This window comes from Periplaneta americana, chromosome 3, assembly GCF_040183065.1.
Source record: "Periplaneta americana isolate PAMFEO1 chromosome 3, P.americana_PAMFEO1_priV1, whole genome shotgun sequence".
NCBI classification, from domain to species: Eukaryota; Metazoa; Arthropoda; class Insecta; order Blattodea; family Blattidae; genus Periplaneta; species Periplaneta americana.
The window spans coordinates 32106303-32131283 of NC_091119.1; the positions used below are offsets into that span (position 1 = coordinate 32106303).

At 35.8% G+C, this 24981-nt stretch overlaps 1 protein-coding gene across 1 annotated transcript in view; it reads right to left on the reverse strand.

Moving 5' to 3' along the window:
* Rab3-GAP (Rab3 GTPase activating protein) overlaps positions 1 to 24981 on the reverse strand; it is a 78925-nt gene that overhangs the window by 45325 nt on the left and 8619 nt on the right. Inside the window, exons 3-10 of the mRNA XM_069820244.1 lie at positions 24610 to 24691; positions 24383 to 24506; positions 22707 to 22908; positions 19487 to 19814; positions 13701 to 13793; positions 13412 to 13551; positions 8983 to 9178; positions 5451 to 5591 (exon numbers count right to left, since the gene is read on the reverse strand). Of these exons, the coding sequence (XP_069676345.1) occupies positions 5451 to 5591; positions 8983 to 9178; positions 13412 to 13551; positions 13701 to 13793; positions 19487 to 19814; positions 22707 to 22908; positions 24383 to 24506; positions 24610 to 24691 (1306 nt within the window). The remainder of the gene's footprint in view (positions 1 to 5450; positions 5592 to 8982; positions 9179 to 13411; positions 13552 to 13700; positions 13794 to 19486; positions 19815 to 22706; positions 22909 to 24382; positions 24507 to 24609; positions 24692 to 24981) is intronic.

Sequence of the window (24981 nt, forward strand, 5' to 3'; positions counted from 1 at the left end):
ATGCTTCATTTCCGAGTTATGGCCTTCACAACATTGAAATTCACCGGAACGTTTTTCTTTCCGCAGGTCATTGTCGTTACAGAAGATGTTCAAAATGTCCACCTTCTGCTTGAATACAGACCTCACATCGATGTCTCATTGACCTGTGAACACGATCCCAAACTCCAGGAGTATTGCGTATGTCCTCAGATATGATAAGGATACAATTGATACTCTTTCAAGTCTCCAGACAGTCGTATGAGGAACATTGACTTGCAACCCTACCCTTCGTGTGCTGATAGAAGGAGTCATGTTCACAGCCTCCAGAATCTCCTCCTGTACTTCTGGAGTTGTAGATCTTGGTCGTCCCCTTCTCAAACCAGGAGAGTTAAATTTTCCATACTCGCACAAACGGTAATGGAGACGTAAAAATGTCTTCCGATCTGGACATTGTCGCTGTGGGTACCTCTCCTGGTACAAACGACGAACCAGCGCAGCATTGCCGTCCGCCTTACCGTACATGAAGTGTATCTCTGCCAGCTCTTGATTTGAATACATGTCGCACAGTCTAACGCCTACACAACACTGAATGTAACCTTCGCCTCGGAATGAATTGTCAGAGTGCCCTCTTAATGTCTCCTTTGACGGCAACGACCTGTGGAAAGAAAAACGTTCCGGTGAATTTCAATGTTGTGAAGGCCATAACTCGGAAATAAAGCATTTCCGGACACATGTTGTAATGAACTATTTTGATTGTCTACATGTAGGAAATACATACCTGAAATTATGCCCCGTATTTTTTAAACACCCTGTATATCTAGGACACACACCAGCCAGCTGTAATTCTGATTGATGCTGGAAATGGTCTCAATGACCTTATTTATGCTGATTATGATTAGTAGTGCTTATTATTAGGAACTCAGAAATTTCTTGAGTAGACTTAAAACTCCTAGGTAATAGAAGTAAACATTTTTTAATAAAAGAGAAAACATGTTCAACAAATTTCAAGTTAACACCTAATAAAGATATACTTATATTGTATTATTATTATTATTATTATTATTATTATTATTATTATTACTGACAAACTGCCTCCCATTGAGGGTAGCCCTTACGAACTCAGTATATCCTAAAAAAAATATCTATACATACCGTGCGTTTTTTTTTCAAAGCAAGACGTAAAGCGCTGCAGCAAGACCGTTCTTTTATTACATTTGCTTCACCGTCACTGCAGCAGCGCTGTAGCAAGTGTGCAGCAAATCAAAACTTCGCTTTACGAGTTTGCTGCATGATCCATCATGGCGGAATGTGTGTTTTGGTCTTTTGCAACGTTTATTATTGTCAAAATCGTCTAGTAATAATAATCCCATGTCATTATCATGGAAGTCGAAACTATTTAACATGTTCGGTTCTTTTAGGGTTAAATTTATTACGGCAGAAATAGAAGCAATATTAATTGTCCACCATTTTGCAGTCAGTTGACCTACTTACGTTTTTTTTTCGACCCTCATTTTGCTGCAGCAAAGGCATGAAGCACTTTACTGAAGTGCTTTAAAAAAAACGCACGGATATGTAAACATATTAATGAAAAGAAAAACAAAGAAAAGTTCATGAAAAATTACAATTGCTATTAATGTGGCACCATGTGATTAATCAGGATGACAGGATTTTTTTTATATTTATCACAATGCCATTCCTCAGAGATGTTGGCAAAGCAAATTGCTGTCGAAATTCTTCGAAAAAACTGGTATAGCCCCTTCGAACACCTATGAGCAACCAAATACCTCAACATGAATTAAGGAATATTTCAGTTTGAAAAAATTGACAGTAGGCTCATAAATCGACTTCTTCTCATGGTGAACCTCGGCTGACCGATGACATCCTACTTCAAAACGTATCTTAAGGTCCACAATTTAAATTATTTACAGATAGGAATAACATAAGCAGGTGTAAAAAATGAAAGAACAATTTGACATCCAAACTAAAAAGAAAAAAAAAAAGATAAACATACGCAATTTTAGGCCCTCTCTGATAAAAATTAATGTGGGGGTTTAATTAAAAGAACACACGATCACAAGGATTCTGAAAAAAAGAGTCTGATATCAATTGCTGTTCTCGAGTTACACATATGGTTTACCCAGCGCAGCTAGGTAACATCATGTCCATCGACCAGCCTTATAGCCAGCCTTGCAGTGCAATATAAAAGTAGTGAGAGAAATGCTTCTCAACAATCAACACACGCCATGTTGTTGTGTTTTCGGTTGTAACAGTTACAGTGAGAGAATGACAAGGAAAGAAATGGAGAAAGATCAGAATACAAAACGGAGACCAGAATATGGAAGAGTGAGAGAAAGACCAGGGTATGACAGACAGAGAGAGAGAGAGAGAGAGAGAGAGAGAGAGAAATAATATGACACGAAATTAAGAGAGACAAATACCAGGACACATCAGAGAAAGATCAGGACAAGGCAGAGAGAGACAAAGACCAGGACGGAAAGAAGGAGAGAAAGACCAAGGGCCCTGTTGCAGAAACGCAAATCAAATCAGTCCCTGATTGCCAATCAGTTGATGTCTAATTTATTTGATTGTTCATTGCGTTGCACAAACGTGAATCTCCATTCAACTTGTCTCAATTTACTAATTGCTGATTTGAGAAAGAAATACATTTGACAACAGCGCTATTTAGCAACCAAAGCCAATTTGATGCTCTTTAAAAGTCGCGAAACGAATGCATCAAGTGGGCGGTGACTGTGAAAACAAGTGAATGTTCAAGTGAATGTTTTGCTGTTTTGTTGCTTTTTGTAGAAAGGAAACCGGCAGATTCTATTTGTATATAGACTACAATATAGTGAAAAAAAATGAAGCAAACAAAAAAAAACGTGAGGGGGCTTCTGTTGTGGGATTTGCTAGGGGAATCGACAAGAAATTGGAATATGCATAGCCTCCATAACCCAAAATAATTCAATTTCCCATCCCTCTCTTTACAAATGGAGCTCGTAACCTACTCATTAAAAATATTGTGTTGGCATGTGTAGAACCCTGCCAACGGGCTACAACATTCCAGAATTTCAATGATGGTGTAGACTACATATTGCCTGTATATTCACACAAAAGAAACCTTTTTCATTTCGATAAAGTTCGGCATCATTTCAACCAGGTGATTGGATGGGGATGTGAGCAGTCTATACAACCAATATTAGGCTACTCTTGGAAATCCTGACATGACTGAAAATTCTCTCTGAATTTCAAATCGTTCCCTGTTTGAAGTTTGGGGATTTATGAGACCCTGCCGTAACAAAGCAATTTCATACATAACATTCCTAACTACTCGGCAAATAGTTGATTTGTGGACCTTAACAAGATAACCCAAGACCGCCTGAAAAATATCAACAGCTTAAAATCTCAGCATTATTAGAACTTGGTTCATAGGAGAAAGTGGAAGGTTTCGATTTGTCTGTCTGCATATATTTGTTTCGATTTTTGAAAGTAACAAAACAGACGAATCCTTACTTAACCTAAATCTTTGCTCAAATTCTCTGTCATTATACATAAAAACAGTTCATGTCTATTATGGAAACGCCTTCTTCTTAATAATTTTTTTTCATTCTCAAATTTCTTCATCAGAAGAATCCATTATGTCGAAAACAATATTGTAACGCTATAACTATTTACTATATAATTACAGTAACTGCATTATAAACAGAACAACATAAATAGCCTACTTGATCGATGATCAGTGACTTAACCAGCAAAAATCTGTTGATCAAATCTGATGGAAGACTGATCTCCGATCAAACACTGATTGTTCTTTCTGCAACAGAAATAGAACTGATGGCCAATCAAACCCTCCTTGATTGCCAATCATATTTTGATCGGTGTTTCTGCAACCGGGCCCTGAACACGATCAGGACACAAGAGAAAGGAAGAAAGATCAGATTAATTAAAAATGCTAACATGCATGGATGTGATTTCGATCCATTTAATGTACAGATTTATTTGTTCATGGCAATATCACATTCTTTTAAATAATCTGTAAATATAGGTATTCTGTGTTATTTTTTCTGTTATATTTATACCATACTATATCACTAATTAGATTTTATACCAGTTTTTATTAGATTTTATACCAGTTTTTATTTTTGTATCAATTAACCACTGTAAATTTTGTTCTTCTATTGTTCTTCATTATGCTATCACTTTTATACAAAGTGTCCCATTTATCTTGTGCACCTATTATAACTTTTTTGTTTGGATAGATATTGGAATTTTTGTTTTTGAGAGTTATGTTAGAACGAGGGGCTAACATGAGTGTAGAGATTTGGTGCATGTAACTACATTATGGTACAAGATACACGTGACGTCATCAATTTTTCAAATAGCACTACATACTTTAATCATGTTATATTGATTACACACATTAAGACGAGTTCAAAAATGTATCACAATGTCACCTTCCCAATCAATAACAAGAACAAAATGCAAAATGAAAGCCATCAGAATGTGTCGTTTGTTGTGGTGCCCCATTCATCTTGTGCATTAACTTACACAAAACGAAAGATGACTGACGTCCGTACACGTCGTGTGTTTGCTGTCTAACATGTAAACAAACCACAACTGTCGACGCCACAATCCACGTACAGTGGCCTGCACGGTCTCCGGACCTGTCGCCACTCGACTTCTTCCTGTGAGGAACTGTAAAGGACAGTGTGTACCAGAACATTCTGACAACACCAGAGGACATGCAGCAATGCATTCGACAGGCTTGTGTGTCCATTCAGGCAGCAATATGCCGGGCAGTCATATGGTCTTTCGGGGAATGCCTTTGAATGTGCATTAATGTGAATGGTTACCATTTGGAACATCTTCTGTGACTCTCAAAGCATAACATTATCACTTTGGAAGTACGTTTTTGTTTTGTTTTGTTGTTGTTATTGATTAGGAAGATGACATTGTGATACATTTTTGAACTCGTCTTAATATGTGTAATCAGTGTAACATGATTAAAGTATGTAGTGCTATTTGAAAAATTGATGACGTCACGTGTATCTTGTACCATAATGTAGTTACATGCACCAAATCTCCACACTCATGTTAGCACCTTGTTCTAACATAACGCTCAAAAACAAAAATTCCAATACCTATCCAAACAAAAAAAGTTATAATAGGTGCACAAGATAAATGGGACACCCTATACACTTAATTTGCAAACACCACTGTACAATTCATTACGGTTTTTATTTGTATCACTATGCTGGACTTTTATTGGTCAACCGCTGTTAACCAGCACATAAATATCAATAAAATATATAAATAAATTATAATTTTCATCATCATTATTATTATTTGTATTATTATTATTATTATTATTATTATTATTATTATAGCTGATTTAATGGTAGATTATGGTAGCAATGACTTTAATGATAATGATGGTAAGTTTTCGGCACCAGCCATGTACGATATTTACATACCTCAGTGCAAAATGGAAAGGTACAGAGATTTCCTTTATTGAACCATTTGGATCAATAAAAACACAAGGAAATTGACTTCTGTTGCCTCCTTTCAATGGTACGTTATTGAGACCCATCAGGCCATGAGATATTTGCAACAATCTGAAAGAATAAGAAACAAATATACAATTCAGAATCAGCTAGTTATACATATATTTTTCATTTTCAAAATTATTATTATTTTTACATCTAATGACATTATTGTCAATTGTTCTACTTCATAACGGATAGTTCTGTTTATAATGGATTGAATGTTTAAATGTTATGTTTTATTTAACGACGCTCGCAATTTCCGAGGTTATATCAGCGTCACCGGTGTGCCGAAATTTTGTCCCGCAGGAGTTCTTTTACATGCCAGTAAATCTACTGACATGACCCTGTCGCATTGAAGCATACTTAAATGCCATCGACCTGGCCCGGGATCGAACCCGCAACCTCGGACATAAAAAAAGCCAGTGCTATACCAACTACACCAACCAGGACGACTGTAATGGGTTGATTTATTACTGTTGTGTCATCCTCGGTAGTCTATTTTTAAATGTTGAAAATCGGAACCATGATCATATAATTATGAAGTTTTTTATTCAAAAAATGGTTTCAAAGACCATACTCTAAAGTTAAATGAAGCTGTGTTGAAAAGAGTGGGTGAAGAAAGAATGATGCTGAAACTGATCAGGAAGAGAAAAAGGAATTGGTTGGGTCACTGGCTGAGGAGAAACTGCCTACTGAAGGACGCACTGGAAGGTATGGTGAACAGGAGAAGAGTTCAGGACAGAAGAAGGTATCAGATGATAGACGACATTAAGATATATATGAATCATATGCGGAGACAAAGAGGAAGGCAGAAAATAGGAAAATTGGAGAATTCTGGGTTTGCAGTGAAAGACCTGCCCTTATGCAGGAAACAATGAATGAATGACACTAAAGTTAGATCTTCCTTCATTAAGGGGAGAGGATGGTAATTTTTAAAACTTTTTTTCTATTTGGTGTAAAATATTAATTTTTTGTATGTAGAGAGCTCATGGCTATAGCAACTCAACCAAATATAAATATTTTGAAAAAATTATTTGGGAGCCAGATTTGAAAAAAAAAAATGTACCCAATGCAGGATTTTACTAAACTCGATATATCTAAGCCATTTTTAAAGATAAATTCAAACACTATGTTACAATTTATTTGTAAAAGCACGCTCTTCAAACTGTCTGTAACAGAATTTTGATATTAGTTCCTACATTTGTAAAATAAACAATTAAAATTTAATAACATTTTTTTTATTTTCTTTCTTGCAAACAGAGAGACTTATTTTTAAAATGAAATCAATTAGGAAAATTCCGTTACAGAGAAAAGTTTCCTAGTAGTCTAGAGAATGTGTATTCTAAATTTCATGCATATATATTTAATAGTTCAAAAATTATATCGTTTTTTTGTCTGGCAATGTAGGAAAAAAATAAAGTTCCAGAAACAGCAATCAAAGGGGGTGTGATTTAATAATCCAGAGCGTAGGAACTTTAAAAATGGCGTCTCAACATCCAATAAGGGCACAGATACCCACAAAATGTTATACAATGTATTCCACACACATCACAGAGTATTTAAAAAAAAAAAAAATTGGTTTTGAAAAAAAAATGAAGTTCTGGAAACAACAAACAAAGGATGGTGTGATTTAAAAATCCAGAGCGCAGGAAGTTTAAAAATGGAGTCTCAACAACCGATAAGGGCACAAATACCCACAAAATATTATACAATGTATTCCACACACATCACAGAGTATTTTAAAAAAAAATTTGGTTTTGAAAAAAAAATGAAGTTCCGGAAACAACAAACAAAGGGCGGTGTGATTTAAAAATCCAGAGCGCAGGAAGTTTAAAAATGGCGTCTCAACATCCAATAAGGGCACAGATACCCACAAAATGTTATACAATGTATTCCACACACATCACAGAGTATTTAAAAAAAAATTTGGTTTTGAAAAAAAAATGAAGTTCCAGAAACAACAAACAAAGGGTGGTGTGATTTAAAAATCCAGAGCGCAGGAAGTTTAAAAATGGCGTCTCAACATCCAATAAGGGCACAGATACCCACAAAATGTTATACAATGTATTCCACACACATCACAGAGTATTTTAAAAAAAATTTGGTTTTGAAAAAAAAAAATGAAGTTCCGGAAACAACAAACAAACGATGGTGTGATTTAAAAATCCAGAGCGCAGGAAGTTTAAAAATGGCGTCTCAACATCCAATAAGGGCACAGATACCCACAAAATGTTATGCAATGTATTCCACACACATCACAGAGTATTTTAAGGAAAAAAAAATTGTTTTTTGAAAATTTACTCATTTTTCGCCAAAAAATACCATCCTCTTCCCTTAATCAAGGCAAAGTATCATAAGTGCCACTTTTACCGAAAATGAGTTATGGTGCTTAGAATAAATTGACTATCGTATTCACCACCATGTTGGTGAAGTATCATAACTGCCGCTCCTGTAAAAATAGCAAATTGGTGCTTATAATACTTTGCCTTGCAGGGGATGATATATGCAAAGAGGACTCACTCACGTGTACATAAATAAAATCAAAGGAAGTATGTATGTTATTTGAGTCTCATATGTTATTATACAGGGTGATTCAAAACCTCTGCAACAAACTCTGGACATTGATATATCTCGCAATGAAGATCATTTTTCATAAAATCAAACCCATGTTCTCCGACGCCTCATTTAGGAGTTAAACGAAATCGAAAAAAAGACAAGTTTTAGTGACAGTAACAATCACGAAATGAATTATTTTTCAAATATGTTTGCTGACAAGTTACAAATATTCAAAGTGTCTACTCTGAACCTAATTACATTCATTACATTGTCGTAGCAGTGGTTATCGGCCTGTGTCAAATTTGATCAAAAGCAGCTGATACGTGCACAGTCAGTTCCTCTCTGGTGACAATTCGAGTGATGTATTACTTCAAATGTCGCAAAAGAAAAAAAAAAGTAAGGGTGTGAAGTCGGGTGATCACGCTGGCCACACAACGGCTCTCCCTAACCATCCATTGCTCCCCATAGATGTTGTTCAGATGTGCTTGCACAACCAGGTTGAAGTGCGTTGGGATGTATGTTGAATCACATGTCCTCTCACATTGTGAAGGATACATCCCCCATGAGCAACAGAAGTGTGTTCCGAAGAGTGCTTCATTCAAACAGGACAGCAAAATGACAGGACACTTGTAATCTGTTCGCAAGGGCACTTGAAGAAATAAATGAATAATTCATTTCATAATTAACTGTAGTCACTAAAACCTGTCTTTTGTTTTGATGTCACATAGCTCCTACATGAGGCATCAGCGAACATGAGTTCTTTTATGAAAAATGATCCTCATTGCAAGATCTATCGATTCCCAGAGTTTGTTGCAGAGGTCCTGAATCACCTTGTACAGAAATTGTAATTTTGGTATTTTACATAAATGCAAAAAAGTATTAAGATATACCGTGCCGTTATTACCTTCCACTTTTGCTGGCTGTAAATTGGGCAACTCTAGGACCTTGTTGCATAGCCCATATTTCAATGATGCCTTGTTTAGGTACATATATAACAAGAAATAATGCAATGCGTGGGTAAGGAGCATGCCTGGAACTCATGCCTCTCTGCCGTGTTTCTTCTTGCACCTCCAACCAGCCACACTGAGCATCACGATAGCCTGCACATGTCAAATTTAAAATAAACGACAAGCAAAATAACTCAGAAAATGGCTGTTTGGTTTTATTAAAAATTAAAGTCGTCATTAGATTGAAAGTTGTTACTACGCTTAGCACTGGATACAACATTTCCTGGTTTCAAATTCAACTGAAGTAATGAATTTTTAAGGGCAATAAAATTTCCCAGTATGACTTTCTTAGGAAGAAAAATAAAGCTATATATAACACGCCATTTTCGCAGCAAAGTTTCCTGCTTCACTGGGTGATGTCTCTACAGGTTCGCTAAAACTACTCAAATCAGCGAAATAGAAAAATTAATTCCAAGCTTGTTGGACATGCATGGAAAGTTAGTAGAGAAAAATAACATTAAAGAGGTTGCTTCCTTACACTGCAGGTATTCTGTTTTGGCAATTTGCCTTCCGAAAAGAATGATTACTTAATCACAGTCAGAATCAGGAATTATAGGCACTTGAAGTTAAGAATGGCAACAATGCAAATCAAATCATGAAAATCCCTTCAATAAAAAAACTTGGACAATACAATCTTCTTATTTATAGAAAGTTCAGGACAACTAAAACTTTTATTTGATAATTTTTAGGTGCAATGTGCTATGCACAACAACAAAAACAATAATAATAATAATAATAATAATAATAATAATAATAATAATAATAATAATAATAATAATAATAATAATAATAATGACGTAATAACGATAATAATAATAAAGATAATTATAATAACAATGATAATTGTAATGGCGTTGATGATGATGATGATGATGATGATGATGATGATGATGATGATGATGATGACGACGACGACGACGATAGACCAAGTGAGTTCGCTCACAGGAAACGTTTGAGATTCGCATTCAGGAGGTGCCGGGTTCAAACCCTTTGGCCGACCAATCTGACTTTGGTTTTTCATGGTTTCCCTCAGTTACAAAAGAAAATTCCAGATTGGAAATTTACATGTCATGACTCATCACCATCTCGGCCACCAATATCATAAACGTTAATCTAAATTTATAATCAGTTACACGAACACACAACAGAAACATGAACTCAACAATAATAATAATAAAAACAGACTACTGATATTTTAAATGGAACTTCCGGGCTAAGATGCTGTGGTCTACTGGTGTAGATATTCCCAAAAGTTTCGTCTACTACTGCGGCAGACATCTTCACCACTGGGAATATCTACACCAGTAGACCATGGCATCTTTGCCCGGAAGTTCCATTTCAATTAGACACCGGCCATGAAAGCCTACATACTAAGATTAGACTGCTGATATACCCACAGATCCTAAACACGCAATATGATCACAGATGTTAAAGTGTGTATAAATAAACTAAAAGAAAATTAATAATAATAATAATAATAATAATAATAATAATAATAATAATAATAATAATTAGTACTGGTCTGGCTGGGCGTAAAAGAAGGCCTGCTGGCCTTTGTTGTGCCAGATTAAATAAATAAATAACAACAGAAATAATAATTTATTAATACTGTGTTCTAATTAGTGACAGCTTATTGTACACTCAGCAAAGTGCCAGTTGTGTTGATGGCTGAACTTCAATAACACTGATATCTAAAAAAGACTGAAAAAAATTCTTCAATAAGCATTCATTAATTCTTATATAAATTCTTATATTTGTCAGAAAGCCAGTTACCGACACGTTTGATGGAACATTCCTCAATGCGTGAGAGCAAGAGACTTACTTAGAATGTGGATATTTCTGACATAATGCAGGAGAGCTTATATTTTCGGTAAATTGATTCACGAGACCTAACCTAAAAAATTTCACATACTAGTACATATAGCTAATTATAAAAATAAAAGGTATATAAAACTAAATACAAATATTTACATACGGAATACTTAATAAATTTTATAGGAGGAAGAGTTCATCCAAAGGGCTGGACTCGGGAAGAGTACCCAAAATGCTCATTGCATTTCCGTGTTGAATTGCAATATTTAAACATTGACACAAATAAGTAGTGCAACGGCGATCACCAGTAATGGAGATCAAAATTTGGCCGATTTGAGATACCAAAACTTTAGCATCATGACTCCAAGGACCGAAGGTCTCCACAGCAAAGCGGACAAAGGTAATGTTTCTAACACGAAAAAATAAGCATGTCCTTGAAGGTCTACAGGGAACAGAGAGGTAGTGCTTTCAAACCTCAGAATCAGAAAGAGGTGAGAGGCCAGCTTCACACTTCAATCACTTCACCCTCGAAGAAAAATTCCAGTGCTTATTTTACAGCTGGTATATTAATATTTATTAAATATCTAAAAGATTTTCCTCCAGCAATTTCGTTTATATGAATGAATGTACATAGGATTAAAAACGTACAATGTATCCAGCATGTATAAAGTGATACCAATGTGTAAATAAACCTGAACACGAATTTTATAAAAGATATTTGTTACTACTCAGTTTTTACAATAAACTTCGTTGCCTATTACATAGTAAACTTATACACTGCCCGAGCAAAAAAAACGTAACACTTGAATAAATTTGAAATACCAAACCATAATACTAATTATAACATTACTGTGTGCTTCTATAGACCTGTTTGTGTTAAACAAGTGTTAATTCATGTTTTCAGAATGGAAGTATACTCATTGGATGGTTTGTGACACCCTCTTTGCCACTTTCTGGCCTTCACCCATTATTTATTGCTATGCCATTAAAATTTACAACCTTAAACACAAGCAGCCAAAACAAAGTTACAACACTATTGTTTTCTTTTTTTTGCTTATAACGGAATTCTGCGATATTAAACTCAGTTTTAAACAACATTTAAGAGAGTTAAGATGCCGTTAAACCCCGAGAACGCCACTAGAGCAGTCGCGTTGGTAGAGGATGACCGCAGCTTATATTTTGTGGCTCAGATTTTGTATACATGGCCCCTTAGCTCTTGAAGAGTATCTGGAGCATCGTGGCGGACATTCCTTCCTAAAAATCCCCACAGATGATCAATTGGGTTAAGATCCGGACTGCGTGATGGCCATTGCATGAGTTGGATCCCTACTTCATTTCGGTACTGGAGGACATATGCGACACATGAGGACGTGTATTGTCCTGCAAGAGGTCGAAACTGTCATCAATAAACAATGCAAAAGTAGGAACTTGTTGCCCAAGAATTTCTTCAATGTAGCAATGGGCAGCAAGAGACCCTCTCTCCACAAAGACAAGGTCCATTCGTGCAGTCAAATTGATGCCTGCCCATACCATCACTGAACTGCCGTGAAATGCTGTCCTTGATGAAAAGTTGCATGGAGAATACCTCTCTCCAGTCCTCCTCCACACTCTTTCCCTTCCATCTGGGGATCTGGGGCAGAATCGGGACTCATCTGACAACAAAACTGTTTCCCACTGTTCGTCAGGCCATTCCTTATTATCCTTTGCAAACTGTAAGCGAGTCTGACGATGTTGTCTTGTAAGTTCTGGGCCAGGAGCAGGTCTTCTGGAGATCAGGCCAGCATCATGCAACCTTCTCCTCACAGTCCACTCACTGACATACACACCTCGCACTTATTCTAGTCGATTTCTGACTTCGACTGCAGTGATGTGGCGATTACACAGCACTTGAAGGTGCAAGAAATGATCGTCTATTGCAAGAAGTTGACCTTCTTCTACCATTTCCCGGTCTTCGAGAATATGAATGAAGTTTCCTGTACCTTTTACTGAGAGTGAAACATCAACTGAGTTGTATGCAACACCTGAGCCACATAACGTAAGCTTCAGTCATCCTCTACCAACGCGACTGCTCTAACGGCATTCTCAGAACTTAACAGCATTTTAACTCTCTTAAATACTGCTTAAAACTGAGTTCAATATCACAGAATTTCACTATACACAAAAAAATAAATCATAGTGTTGTAACTATGCTTCGACACCTTGTGTTTAGGGTTGTAAATTGTAATGGCACAGCAATAAATATAGGGTGAGGGACAGAAATTGGCAAAGAGGGCGTCATGAACCACCCAATTCGTATACTTTCCTTCACAAAACATGAATAAAAATTTGCCTATCACAAACAGGTCGATAGATGCATACAGTAATGTTATAATTTCTATTATGGTTTGATATTTCGAAATTATTCAAGTGTTGCGTTTTTTCTGCTCGGCAGTGTATTTCAGCAATACTGATGGATTATGCTTTCAAAAAAACGTGGCGAATTCTCTTAAAAACATACAATGTCTCGTTACATACCCTTCCACATGCGCACAGCCACTCCTTTCAAATTGTCTATTAGGATGACTCGTCCAAGGCTGTCTGATACGACAGACAAATTCCTGCTTGGTGATATTACTAGTCTGTCTCCATTCCTTAACAGGTCACATAATCCAAACCTGAAAATACAATTACAATAATTTAAGTGTACAGCATTCAGGAAATAAATAATTAGTTATTACTCAACTGTATTAACTTTCAATCTGGAGAGTTGAAGAAGCGATAAGAAATGAGGGAAGTAACCATACAGCCTTCAAGAAACACTTACCTACATCCCATTGCTACTGCAGGTTCTACAGGTATTTTCTCTTTAATCTTTTCTACAGAATTACTCTTCTTTGCTGTTCCCATGATCCAGCTTCTGAAATGCAAATAAATGGTACTATAATATTTGCTTCAATCACGAGTTGTACCAAGTAACAATAATGCAACAGTAATCACTGGTAGTTGATTGGTTACCACGTTTACTGTAAGATCTAGGTTCGCAAGATCAAATCCAGCCATAAGTGATGAATTTGTGAAGACACAGCTTCCTTTGGAAGGGAAGTAAAGCTGGGAATACTGTTACGTATTTACAGCACATAAAACAACTTTGTCTGTTAATGAAAAGGTTTCAAGTAAAATTCAATGACCATTAGGCTATCTTCCAAGTTAAAAATAAACTCCACTAGTAATCACTTATTATCCTATATTTGAAGGTAAAATTCTACCATACAGGTTCCCTCAGCTCAGAAATGGAATTCTAGTCTTCGAAGCTAGCAGAATTTCGAGATTTCAGATGACTGTAGCTGGTAGCAATGTAAAACAATAGTAAAATATATGTTCAAGATACATTTGAGGGGCTTAGAACAAAAAGCAGGTAAGTGACGGAAACCTAGTTTTGAGGAAATTACAGTTAAAGTTCTACATGCAATGAAATATTATACACTAGTTTGGTGAAATGATGCCCATATAGCAGCACTGCACAGTGTGATCACTTACCTGATTTTATCCCAAATAAACATCCTTTTGGGCTATCACAACATGCACTTACCTAATTTTTTTAATAATGTCACTTACCTGCTTTTTGTTCTAAGCCCCTCATTTATTTATTACAATAATTCAGATAATATTTACCACATCACGAATTATACTCAAGTTTGTAGTTTATTTTCAACTGCCATTCAAATGTTACGTAGAGAGAGATAATTTGTAGAAACAAAAGCTGCCCTAAATAAGGGTTCGATAGGTCGGCCTACTAATCAATTCATAAAGAATAATAAGTAAACAAAACAATTTTGTGACACTTGGAAAGAAAAAGAAAAAACATTAAGATAAGAAAACGTAGGAAATCATTTACAATAAAAATTTTGTTGGGTACAAATGATTACTAATTATAGCTAAGGATGATTTTAACACGTGAGATCCTATGGCAGCAATCGCTGCATCAGAAATTTTATATTGTTTAAGTTGGTTTAAAGTTTCACGTGGGATCGTGCCACGGGCACCGAACATGAGCCCAAAAACTGTCCAATGTGTAATGTGGTATTGTGCTCCAAGATGCTGACAACAAGGCTCATATATGACTTGTTTTTCACGACACACCTCTTGTGGCCGTTGCTCATGCATCTCAAAACGGATTGTGGGATCAAGAATGACACCCTTATCCTTCTGCCAATCAATTATGATGATATCAGCCCGTCTAGTAGAGCCATCAGAAGAGACGCAACCAACCTCCTCATAAACCTCATAGGAAGCATTCTGACGGATTGAAGCTGCGATGAGAGAACGAACCGTATTATGTCTGTTGATTCGGAGCAATTCTCCATGATGGCAGAAACCCAAGATGTGAGGAAGCGTTTCTTGCTCGTCGCATCTTCTGCAATGGGTTGAGTCATGAGTTCTACCAGGGAGAGTACGTACAGGTATTGTATTACAGTTCATCTTAATGGCTTGCGTCCACTGACTGCTCGAAAGTCCCTTTTTGGTTGAGATCCACGAATTACCTTTCTTCCAGTGAGAATAGAAAACAACTCCCAAACCTTTACTTTTCAATTTGCTCCATTGATGAAAAGAATCTTCACGCAATGCTTTTCTTAGTTTTTGAGAAGAAATACGTTCAGAGCAATCGAAGGTAATTGGTAATTGTTTGATGCAATGTTCAATTTCGTTTGGAAGATTTCGAATGGCTGCTACATGAGGGTTGTCAATGTGTAAAAGTCTTTGACAAATATTTAAGTGCTGAAGGTAAGCTTCCCACTGGGCTTTAAATACTCCTAAACCTCGCAATCTTCTTGGTGCATACAACATAGCATCCGGGGTGTCAGTAGGAATGTTAATTATTTCCTTAACAGCGCTGCGAATTAATTTGTCAATATCAGATAGAAATTTCACTTTAAGATCTTTTAAAGGAGCACATTGGAAGGGGTAAACCAACTGAGGCCAGATATATTGATTTAATATATTAAGGGTGAAGTGACCAGCTGATTAAGATTTTTTGTCAGTTTTTCAATTAGTTACGCCGCATTAAATTTTATTTCATCATTAAAAGTAATGCCAAGATATCTTATAACTTCATCCGATTTGATGCAAGATATTTCTTGTCCATCGATCAAGGTGAGGGAATCAGAGCAGAGACATCCTTTACGTAGGTGTATAACATTACTTTTATGCGGGTTTACTTCAAGACCAATTCTAGCTAAGGAATTCATAGTCAGCGATGTTGAATATTGAGCGGCAGATTTATTTTTACACAATAATACTAGATCATCTGCAAATGCAAGAATGGAAATATTATTTAATTGAGGTGATATATTGTATCCATATTCTCCAGAGATATTACTTTCGCTTAATTCCTTCATCACGAAGTCAATGGCAACATTGAATAGAATTGGTGAGAGGGGAGCCCCTTGTGCAACTCCTTGCTTGATCATTATAGGGGCTGTCTTTGTAGTTTTATTAATAGTGATAGTAGTAGAATTTCCTATTAAAAGCAATGTTATAAGCGTCTTGAGTTTTGGAGGTATAGGCATAGCATTGAGGGTTTGTTCAATGTGTTGATGAGAGACATGATCAAACGCCTTAGATATGTCCAGAAAAACTACACAACAATCCTTTTTATTAACTTTTGAATCCTTAAGGCATCCATTAACAATAGAGGAATTTAGGAAAACACCTGGACCAGACATAAAACCTCGATGGTTAAGATTTAAATCAAGATAAGATCGTAACTTGATATCTAATACACGCTCAATAATTCTGCGCAGAACAGAATAGATCGTAATTGGACGCCAGTTCTTAAGAATATCTGGATCGCCATCCTTATAAATCAGAATTGTGCGTGCACGTCGAAGGCACGGCGGAACATGTCCCCAACGGAGCATATATGTGGCAATCAATGAAAGAGATTTATATAAACGAAGCTCTTTAATGACCTTCATTCTGACTCCATCTTCACCTGGTGCAGTGTCAACCTTGATACCCTTATATGCAAATGCAATATCTTCAGGGGTGATGATAATATTGTCAGGATCTGAATAATTGGATACAGAAGATGACTGATAGTTATCAAGTGTGCAATTGTTGGCGACACCATATAAATTGTAGTAATATCCGTATACCGAAGAAACGGGTAACTTACATTGCATAGGACCTTTAGAGGATAATACATGCTGCACAATTTTCCGACGTTGGAAGTAATAATTAAATTGTGCTAAATCATAAGCGTATTTGTTCTTCCTTCTCTCAGAATTCTTCTTACTTCTATTTTTAGGATTGCTTGACTATTTATAAGTAATACCATCTGGATTATTTTTCCTAGCTTGCCGTTTTTTGTAATAAGTTGTTGCAGGATGTTGGGGCCCTTTACATTGAGATACTGATTGTTTAAGGTAGTGACAATATTTTTCAACACATTTATCAAAGACGGCATTGTCTGAGACATCTAAACAAGCTAAGGTGTTGAATTGTGTATCCCAATACTGAAGATCAAAATTATCATGTAGGGAATCAGACGTAGAAGATGTAGAAGAAACAGGCTGAGACGAAGAATTTGTGAATTCATTGTTGAGTACAGGATCTTTATATGACTGAGAATGTTTCCACGTACTTCAGACGTTGAAGATGTAGAAGGAACGGGCTGAGATGAAGAATTTGTGAATTCATTGTTGAGTACAGGATCATTATATGAGAGATTGATGATATTTCTATGTACTTCAGGATGGGCACGTACAATATGACGGTTAATGCTTTTAAAAAGACGGCCACATATTTCACATTTACGTAAATTCTTAGGTGATACATTTTTATCTGAATTTTGAGTATTAAGAGTAGTTTCTTCATTAGAAACAGCTTGGGATAAAGAGTCGTTATTATGACATCGATTGATGTGAATATGAATTCCTCTGGTTGTGAACTGTTTATGACAGATTTTACAATTTACGAAGGATTTTGTATTGTGCATACTATTTGAAGTTGTGGGAGTATCGTCCATAATTACACAAAACCATCACAAATTTCAGCAAAAGACATAAAATATTACAATGAGGTCGATCAATAAGTCTTAAAAAAAATATATATATATATATATATATATATATATACACAGAATAGTTTGTTTATCTAAATTAGAAACACATAAAAAAAAACTTAAATATTCACTAGAAATTGATATCTTCAAAAGTCGTAAGAAATATAACAGGAATTAAACTCTTGCATAACACAGTTGTCCACAAGACCACAATATTTCATTAGTTATATCCGTAATATATTGTATGATTCTTGTCCATAGAAACCATGTCAACAAATAGGACCAAAAGTAAATTTAAGATTTATCCATAATATAAAGAGTTAATTATGCTACATACCTGTGTATAGGCCTACTGTATTTATTTCTAGTCCCAAAAGTTAAGATATTTGGCTTCATTTTTAAACTAAACTGTCCGAGTAGAAGTATTAAAAAATTCAAATAAAACTGATTTCTGTACACAGTACAGAATTTTTTTTAAATATTTGTTGATGGAGAAATCATCGCAATAAGTGAAAGTCTCAGGAATCTTCTATGCCACATCAATAAATTTAAGAATGCAGTTATATTGTCAGACTCCAAAGCAGCTATTCTATCAATAGTCTCCAGACACACACCTTCATCTCAAACAGCAGAAATAAATAAAATGCTCTCTCAATTAATATCACTCAATAAAAGAATTGTATTCCAATGGATACCATCCCATTGTGGAATCCTGGGAAATGAGAATGCGGATGCTTTAGCAAAGAAGGGCAGCACTGCTATTTACAGACCTGTTACTAAATCTACGTATTACTCTGTGAAAAGATTTATTAAATCTGCATATTTCAACAAACAAAATTTGATAATACAATCTCAAGGGAAAAAATGGAACTCACTGCGTCATATTCCACAGTTAATTCCCGATTTACCACACAAATCGTCTGTAGCTGCATTTATATTGGCAACAGGCCATGACTGTTTGGCCAAACACCTGCATAGATTTGGAATATATCAGTCCCCTAACTGCCAATTGTGCAACTCAAACCAAGAAATGGATGCGGAACACCTCAAAATCTGTGCTTCAGTGGCTGACCATGATAACTTTGAAAAATATTGGAGTGCAAGAGGTCAAATGACTTTATTGTCAAACGCCTGGCATTAGAAAACAACAACAACAACACGATTAAAAAAGAGTACATGTCCTCATTTTGCCAGACGGACATGTGTGTGAAGCTGAGGAAACTGTCCTCAAAGGACTAGAAATTTGATCATTACAGCAAATGCCATAAAACAGAATATCAAAGGCGTCTCAGATTGATTGATGATCAAAATGAAGAGCACAACACGACGAGGTCGAATGATTCAGAAAATCTGATAAAGGTAAATCAATAAAAATCTTTGGAAAGATCAAAATACTTGGAAAATGAGAATCGAAAGCAATTCCTAACAACTGGACAAATCCCTACAGAGAAATACTGAATTCTTTCTAAGCTTAACATTGCGTCACGATTTTCACGACTAGTTTTGCATTATTAATCACATGCATCTGCTCCTGTAAGTATACTTACGGGACAACTTGACCAAATGCAGACTTCATTTTGCTGACCACTGCTTTGGTAACATTGCCAAACACCTGTGGGGCTTCTCCCTCCATAGCATAGTGGAATCCAACATAAGGTCTTCTTCCTGTCGCTAAGACAAGAGAGGTCTGCGGAGCACTAGATCGGAAATTTGTGTTGAACCCACCACAAAGAGATGCTGTTACAAGATGGTCAAATGTATTATCAGTTGCTGGACCAACAAATTCTGCATCTGTAATCTTTTCTTGTTCAGAAAATCCCCATTTCTTGAATGTGAGGGGAGGTGCTTTTATCATTTCTCCGCAGTTTGCCTGCACTGAAATACATTTCGAAAAGAAAAAGTACATTAAAATAAAAGAGATAAGAGAGTTCATAACATTACACACATTAAGTTTATCATTCTCTTGGTGAAAATTACCTGACTGTGAGTTACAACATATGGGCTATTCCATATGAAATCGATCAGTAAAAAACCTCGCATTTTTTTTTATACTCTATCGAAAGTCAAACGGTTTTCGTATTATTGAGCGACAAATTTAGCGTATTTTATAAAAACAAGCCTCTTTCAGCACTCAGAACTCTGGAACTATTTACTGAAGAACATTGAACGAGAGCTTATTTTGAAGCTGACATTGGTAGGTTATGTTAAGAAGTAATCCTTATTTTTATTGTACACAGAGAGACAGATAATCTGATTTTACTTGCTTTTAGGCTTTTTGGCCATTTGTAAAAATGTAAAAAAATATTGAGAAAAAAAACTTGCATTATTAAGAGGGATTCGGCATTGTTTGCTTAGTGGTACGGCAATAAGTTTCGAGGGTATTAAATAGATTATTTTCACACGCCTAGACTTGAACGCCGCAGTACCGCACGCACTGGCCGAGAGCTGAAGATAAGCGAACGTTGGACGTCATGTTACTCCTGTGTTTATGAAAACCTGTGATAAAGCTAGCACAGCCATGTGCTGCTAGACGACACATCACATGTTTGTCTCCTGGCCTTGCTTCCCTCGGCTAGCTCCCGTCTCACAGTCAGCTGATTAGTTCACGTGCATACTATTTATTTTCTTTATTTGATATTTTCAATACTTTTTTATCAACATACCATCAGTAAAAAATATGTGTTTATTTGTACTTTCAATGCGGAATCTAACTATATATTTTAAAAATATTTTTTCGTAGCCAAAGGCGTCTTAATGAGGAAAAATCTAAATTTCTCCATTTCCATAAAAAGTAAGAAAATCTGTTTATATGTCAATATAAACTTTAATTTCTCAGCATCAAAATAAACCATGATTTTGATCATTGGGTGAAAGGATTTCGGAGCTCCAACAGTTTAAAGTTGCTAATTTTATGAAAATACGTTTATTTGTACTTTCAATGCGGAATCTAACTATATATTTTAAAAATATTTTTTCGTAGCCAAAGGCGTCTTAATGAGGAAAAATCTAAATTTCTCCATTTCCATAAAAAGTAAGAAAATCTGTTTATATGTCAATATAAACTTTAATTTCTCAGCATCAAAATAAACCATGATTTTGATCATTGGGTGAAAGGATTTCGGAGCTCCAACAGTTTAAAGTTGCTAATTTTATGAAAATACGATAAATTTAAATATTTTTAATTTAAACACTATGAAGTTCTGACGCCTCAAAGTTTGCACAAAGAATTGTATCACAGTTCTCTACGTACAAAAAAAATTTCATTGTATTTAGAAATTGTAAGGTCAATTTTCTCTATATTTCGGTCGATTTGAGATGGAATAGCTTATATATATATATATATATATATATATATATATATATATATATATGCAATGAGTATTCTTACAGCTTTGCAAAAACATTCATAATATACGAACTTATGCTTATAAACTCTCACGTAGCTGTAATTAATGGTCTATGATGCAGCAGTAACATTTCATTTCACAACATTTTCAACTGCAGATGTTATTCACCATCGAAATTCATTGTGGCTAACAAATTTTGCTTGAAGCCCTGTATTACAAACATGGTTCTTTTACATGCTGTAAACATACAATGGGCTTTCTTGCTTTACTTCCCTTGAGGAGGGAACCATGCTAACAATTTTATTGCCACAATCATCTATGAAGAACTTGTACATTTAAAAGATACAGAGCATTCCTATGGTAACTGGTCTCAGGTAGTCATGTCCCATCGCTTATATGACAAAAGTGTGGAGCACATGTCCTGAGGAAACCAAACAATAAATAATTGATTAAATGGCGATCTTACTCGTGTTAATTATGTAAGCATGTGCGGGTTACAGCTGTTTCGGTGCTATTCAACACCATCCTCAGAGCCTACTAGATCTCAGCACTATCTCAACTTCGCTGCCTGTTGTGTGGGTGCGTTCGTGTGATGAAGAGTTGAGTCAAATAGTGTGTGTGTTCTGAAATTGATCTGTGTGTTGAGAATTTGATTGGGGTGTGTTTTAGTGTGTCTGTATATTTCATATTGTTCTAGTGTGTTGAGTTTTTGGTTTTTGGGTTGTATGTGTAGGATTTCCATGTCTGTATTTATGTTATTGTATGTGTGGTTAGCATTAGTTATGTGTTCGGCATATGTAGATGTATTGTGTCCTCTGGTTATTGCTTTAATGTGTTCTTTGTATCGAGTTTGGAATGATCTGCCTGTCTGTCCAATGTAGAAACTGTCGCAACTATTGCGTGTGAGTTTGTATACGCCTGTGTGGTTGCATTTGTTTGTGTTGTTTGTGTGTTGAGATGTCTTAGTAGTGTGTTTTCTGTTCTGTATGCTATGTTGTATTTCTGTTTTCTGAATGAAGATACGTTCTTGTGTGTGTTTTTGTTTTCGTATATTAGTGTGATGTATTTCTTGTGTTTGTGTTGTGTTTTGTGTTTGTTGAGTTTTTGTTTTGTCTTCCTTATGATGTTGTCTATTATGTTTGGGTTGTAACCATTTTCTTGTGCTATGTATTTGATTGTGTTAACTTATTCATTGTAGTGTTGTTGGCTCATGGGTATGTTGAGTAATCTGTGTACCACTGTCCTGAATGCAACATGTTTGTGTTAAAAGTAGTGTACGAAAGATTCAACATGGACAATAAAGGTTGGAATGGGAATGGTCCCCATAGGAATGCTCTGTAATGTGTAGTAATAAATATTTTAATTAACTGAATAAAAATAAGTGCGTATATAGTGTATAAATTTATTACATTTTTGTTACCTCTTGCTAATTGATTTCGACATGCACGTAGAGTTTGGAATAATCCAAATCCCATGAGAACACAAACAGCACTTTGGTACATGATATACAATTCCTCATTGTGCTCCTGTGCTGTGGAATATCTAGCTGGCTCAAAAGATTGGCACTTCAGATGCGTGACTGGTTCATTGTGGAGTAGCTCTGAGATCAGCAGACTGCCAGTCTAACAACAACAAAGATGAGAAACATTACAACAACTGTATCACTAACAATGCTTTTTATTACGACAGCTGTATCACTAACAATGCTTTTTATTACGACAACTGTATCATCACTAGCAACGTACTTTACCAGGAATCAGTGGCGGCTCCTGCATATTTCTTAAGAGGAGGACAGAAGTTAACAGCGCAAAATGGCACCTTCTTGAGAGAAACAAGCTACAAATTAGCCTACATGCATACATGTAAGACCAGGTAGTGTTAGGGTTGGCCTTCCGTTTTGTATAGCAATAATCTGTTTTTGTAAACTGAGTTTCCTAAATTGTCAAAAAATAGAATATGTTTTCACTTCCATTCATTGTTGAATAATTACAATTACAAGGAAATTCACAACCTCGCAGCATTTTTCACGCACACTACAGCATCACACGTGTTGGAAGAGACCAGCTACTAACACGTAACCGGAACCGTTTTACGGAAATGGGAATGAGAAATAATCTGTTAGGAAAGCGAGAACACTGCACCCACCCAGGTGGTCTATGTTGCCACATGTACATTTCACAAGTTCAGTATCAAATGCTTTTGAAGAATATCAGTTCTTGTAAAGTCATACTACCATTATTGTTCAAAGCTGCCGGTGGCAGATTAATTTTTTTATGTTGAAAATAATGTTGTTTGCAGTACCTTCAATTTCAAATATATTTGTACAAAACTGACAACTTGGCTGCTGTCCTGTCTAGAAGACAATGAATGGAAGTGAATTTCAGAGAAAAAGACCTGCAATACTAACTTAGAATTACTTCCTCTTTGTTTTATATAAATCCAACTTCAACTTTCAGATATCCTCGAAAGTTTCAAACTATGAACATAGCTTATATAAAGTGCAATGAATATATTTTGATTTATAATTTTAAAAAAACTTTATATGGTGTCTTTCATAGCTTTGCGTTAAAACTGTTTTTATTGTGTCTCCTCCTAGATGACGTGTTATAGTCTGGTTGAATGCAGCATTGTTAGATGGCAGCGGTAGCGAGCTTGCTGCAAGACCAGTCGGTTTCTATTTCCCGCCCATGCACTGATTCAGAGGAGGATCTCCTCCCTATCCGTTCATTTACTTGCTTTAAAACTCTGCTTCTTTCTCTGGCCGCTAGCGCGTTGTTGTCTATGTGTGTTAACTGCAGTAAAGGAGGAATGGATTGACTTTCCTCCGCACAAACAATCTCGCATCCTTCTCACAGTTTTCTAGCAGCACATGAGTGTGCATGGTTTAAAACTCGATCAACCGAGGTTTTCTTATAGCTGTGAACTTAAAAATTATCGAATCATCCTCGAATTTCAAGGCATATATTTCATTTGGTATTTGCTTTCAAAAGAAGAAAAATGTGAGGAGGACGTTCCTCCCTTCCCTCCCCCGAGGAACCGCCACTGTAATCAACATACCTATAATCATATTTATACACCTATTGCCAGTATACTGACCTCTGTGTAAAACCGAACAAATCCCGATGACAAGCCAACTATAACACATGTCCAGTCAGGACCACAATGGCTGCTCTTTCCTTGAGAAATTAAGGGTAGGCATAGAATGGAAGTTATCTGCTCACTGTGCAAGAGAAAAAAAATTAGTCAATTATAATATACTACAAAAGATACAATATACTCGTACATCTACGTCATCAACTCATGGATGCTGTATATTAACTTACTTTTCTTCTTCACAAGGATTTCCATACCATGTTATGTGGTACTTAGTCTTCACCTCACCTTCTTCTTGCGAATCCCATTTTGCTGTGTGAACATACAAAGATTGTTAAACATATTAGTGAGCAAGATGCTGCTGTATTAATATAGCCTATCTTTTAGTGACAATGTAATGTAAATTATATGCATACAGGGTAATCGAGTGACTTTGCTGCAAAACTTTCAGGGGTGGCAGAGGTGTTCAAAACGACAATATAAGCAATTTCCATATAGAAATTCATCTGTGAAAACATTCTGTTTGGTTGTTACAACTTTTGATGCGTGTACTAAATGGAAGGTCACTGTAAAGTAAACAGGGTTAACATGTTTAAAACAAA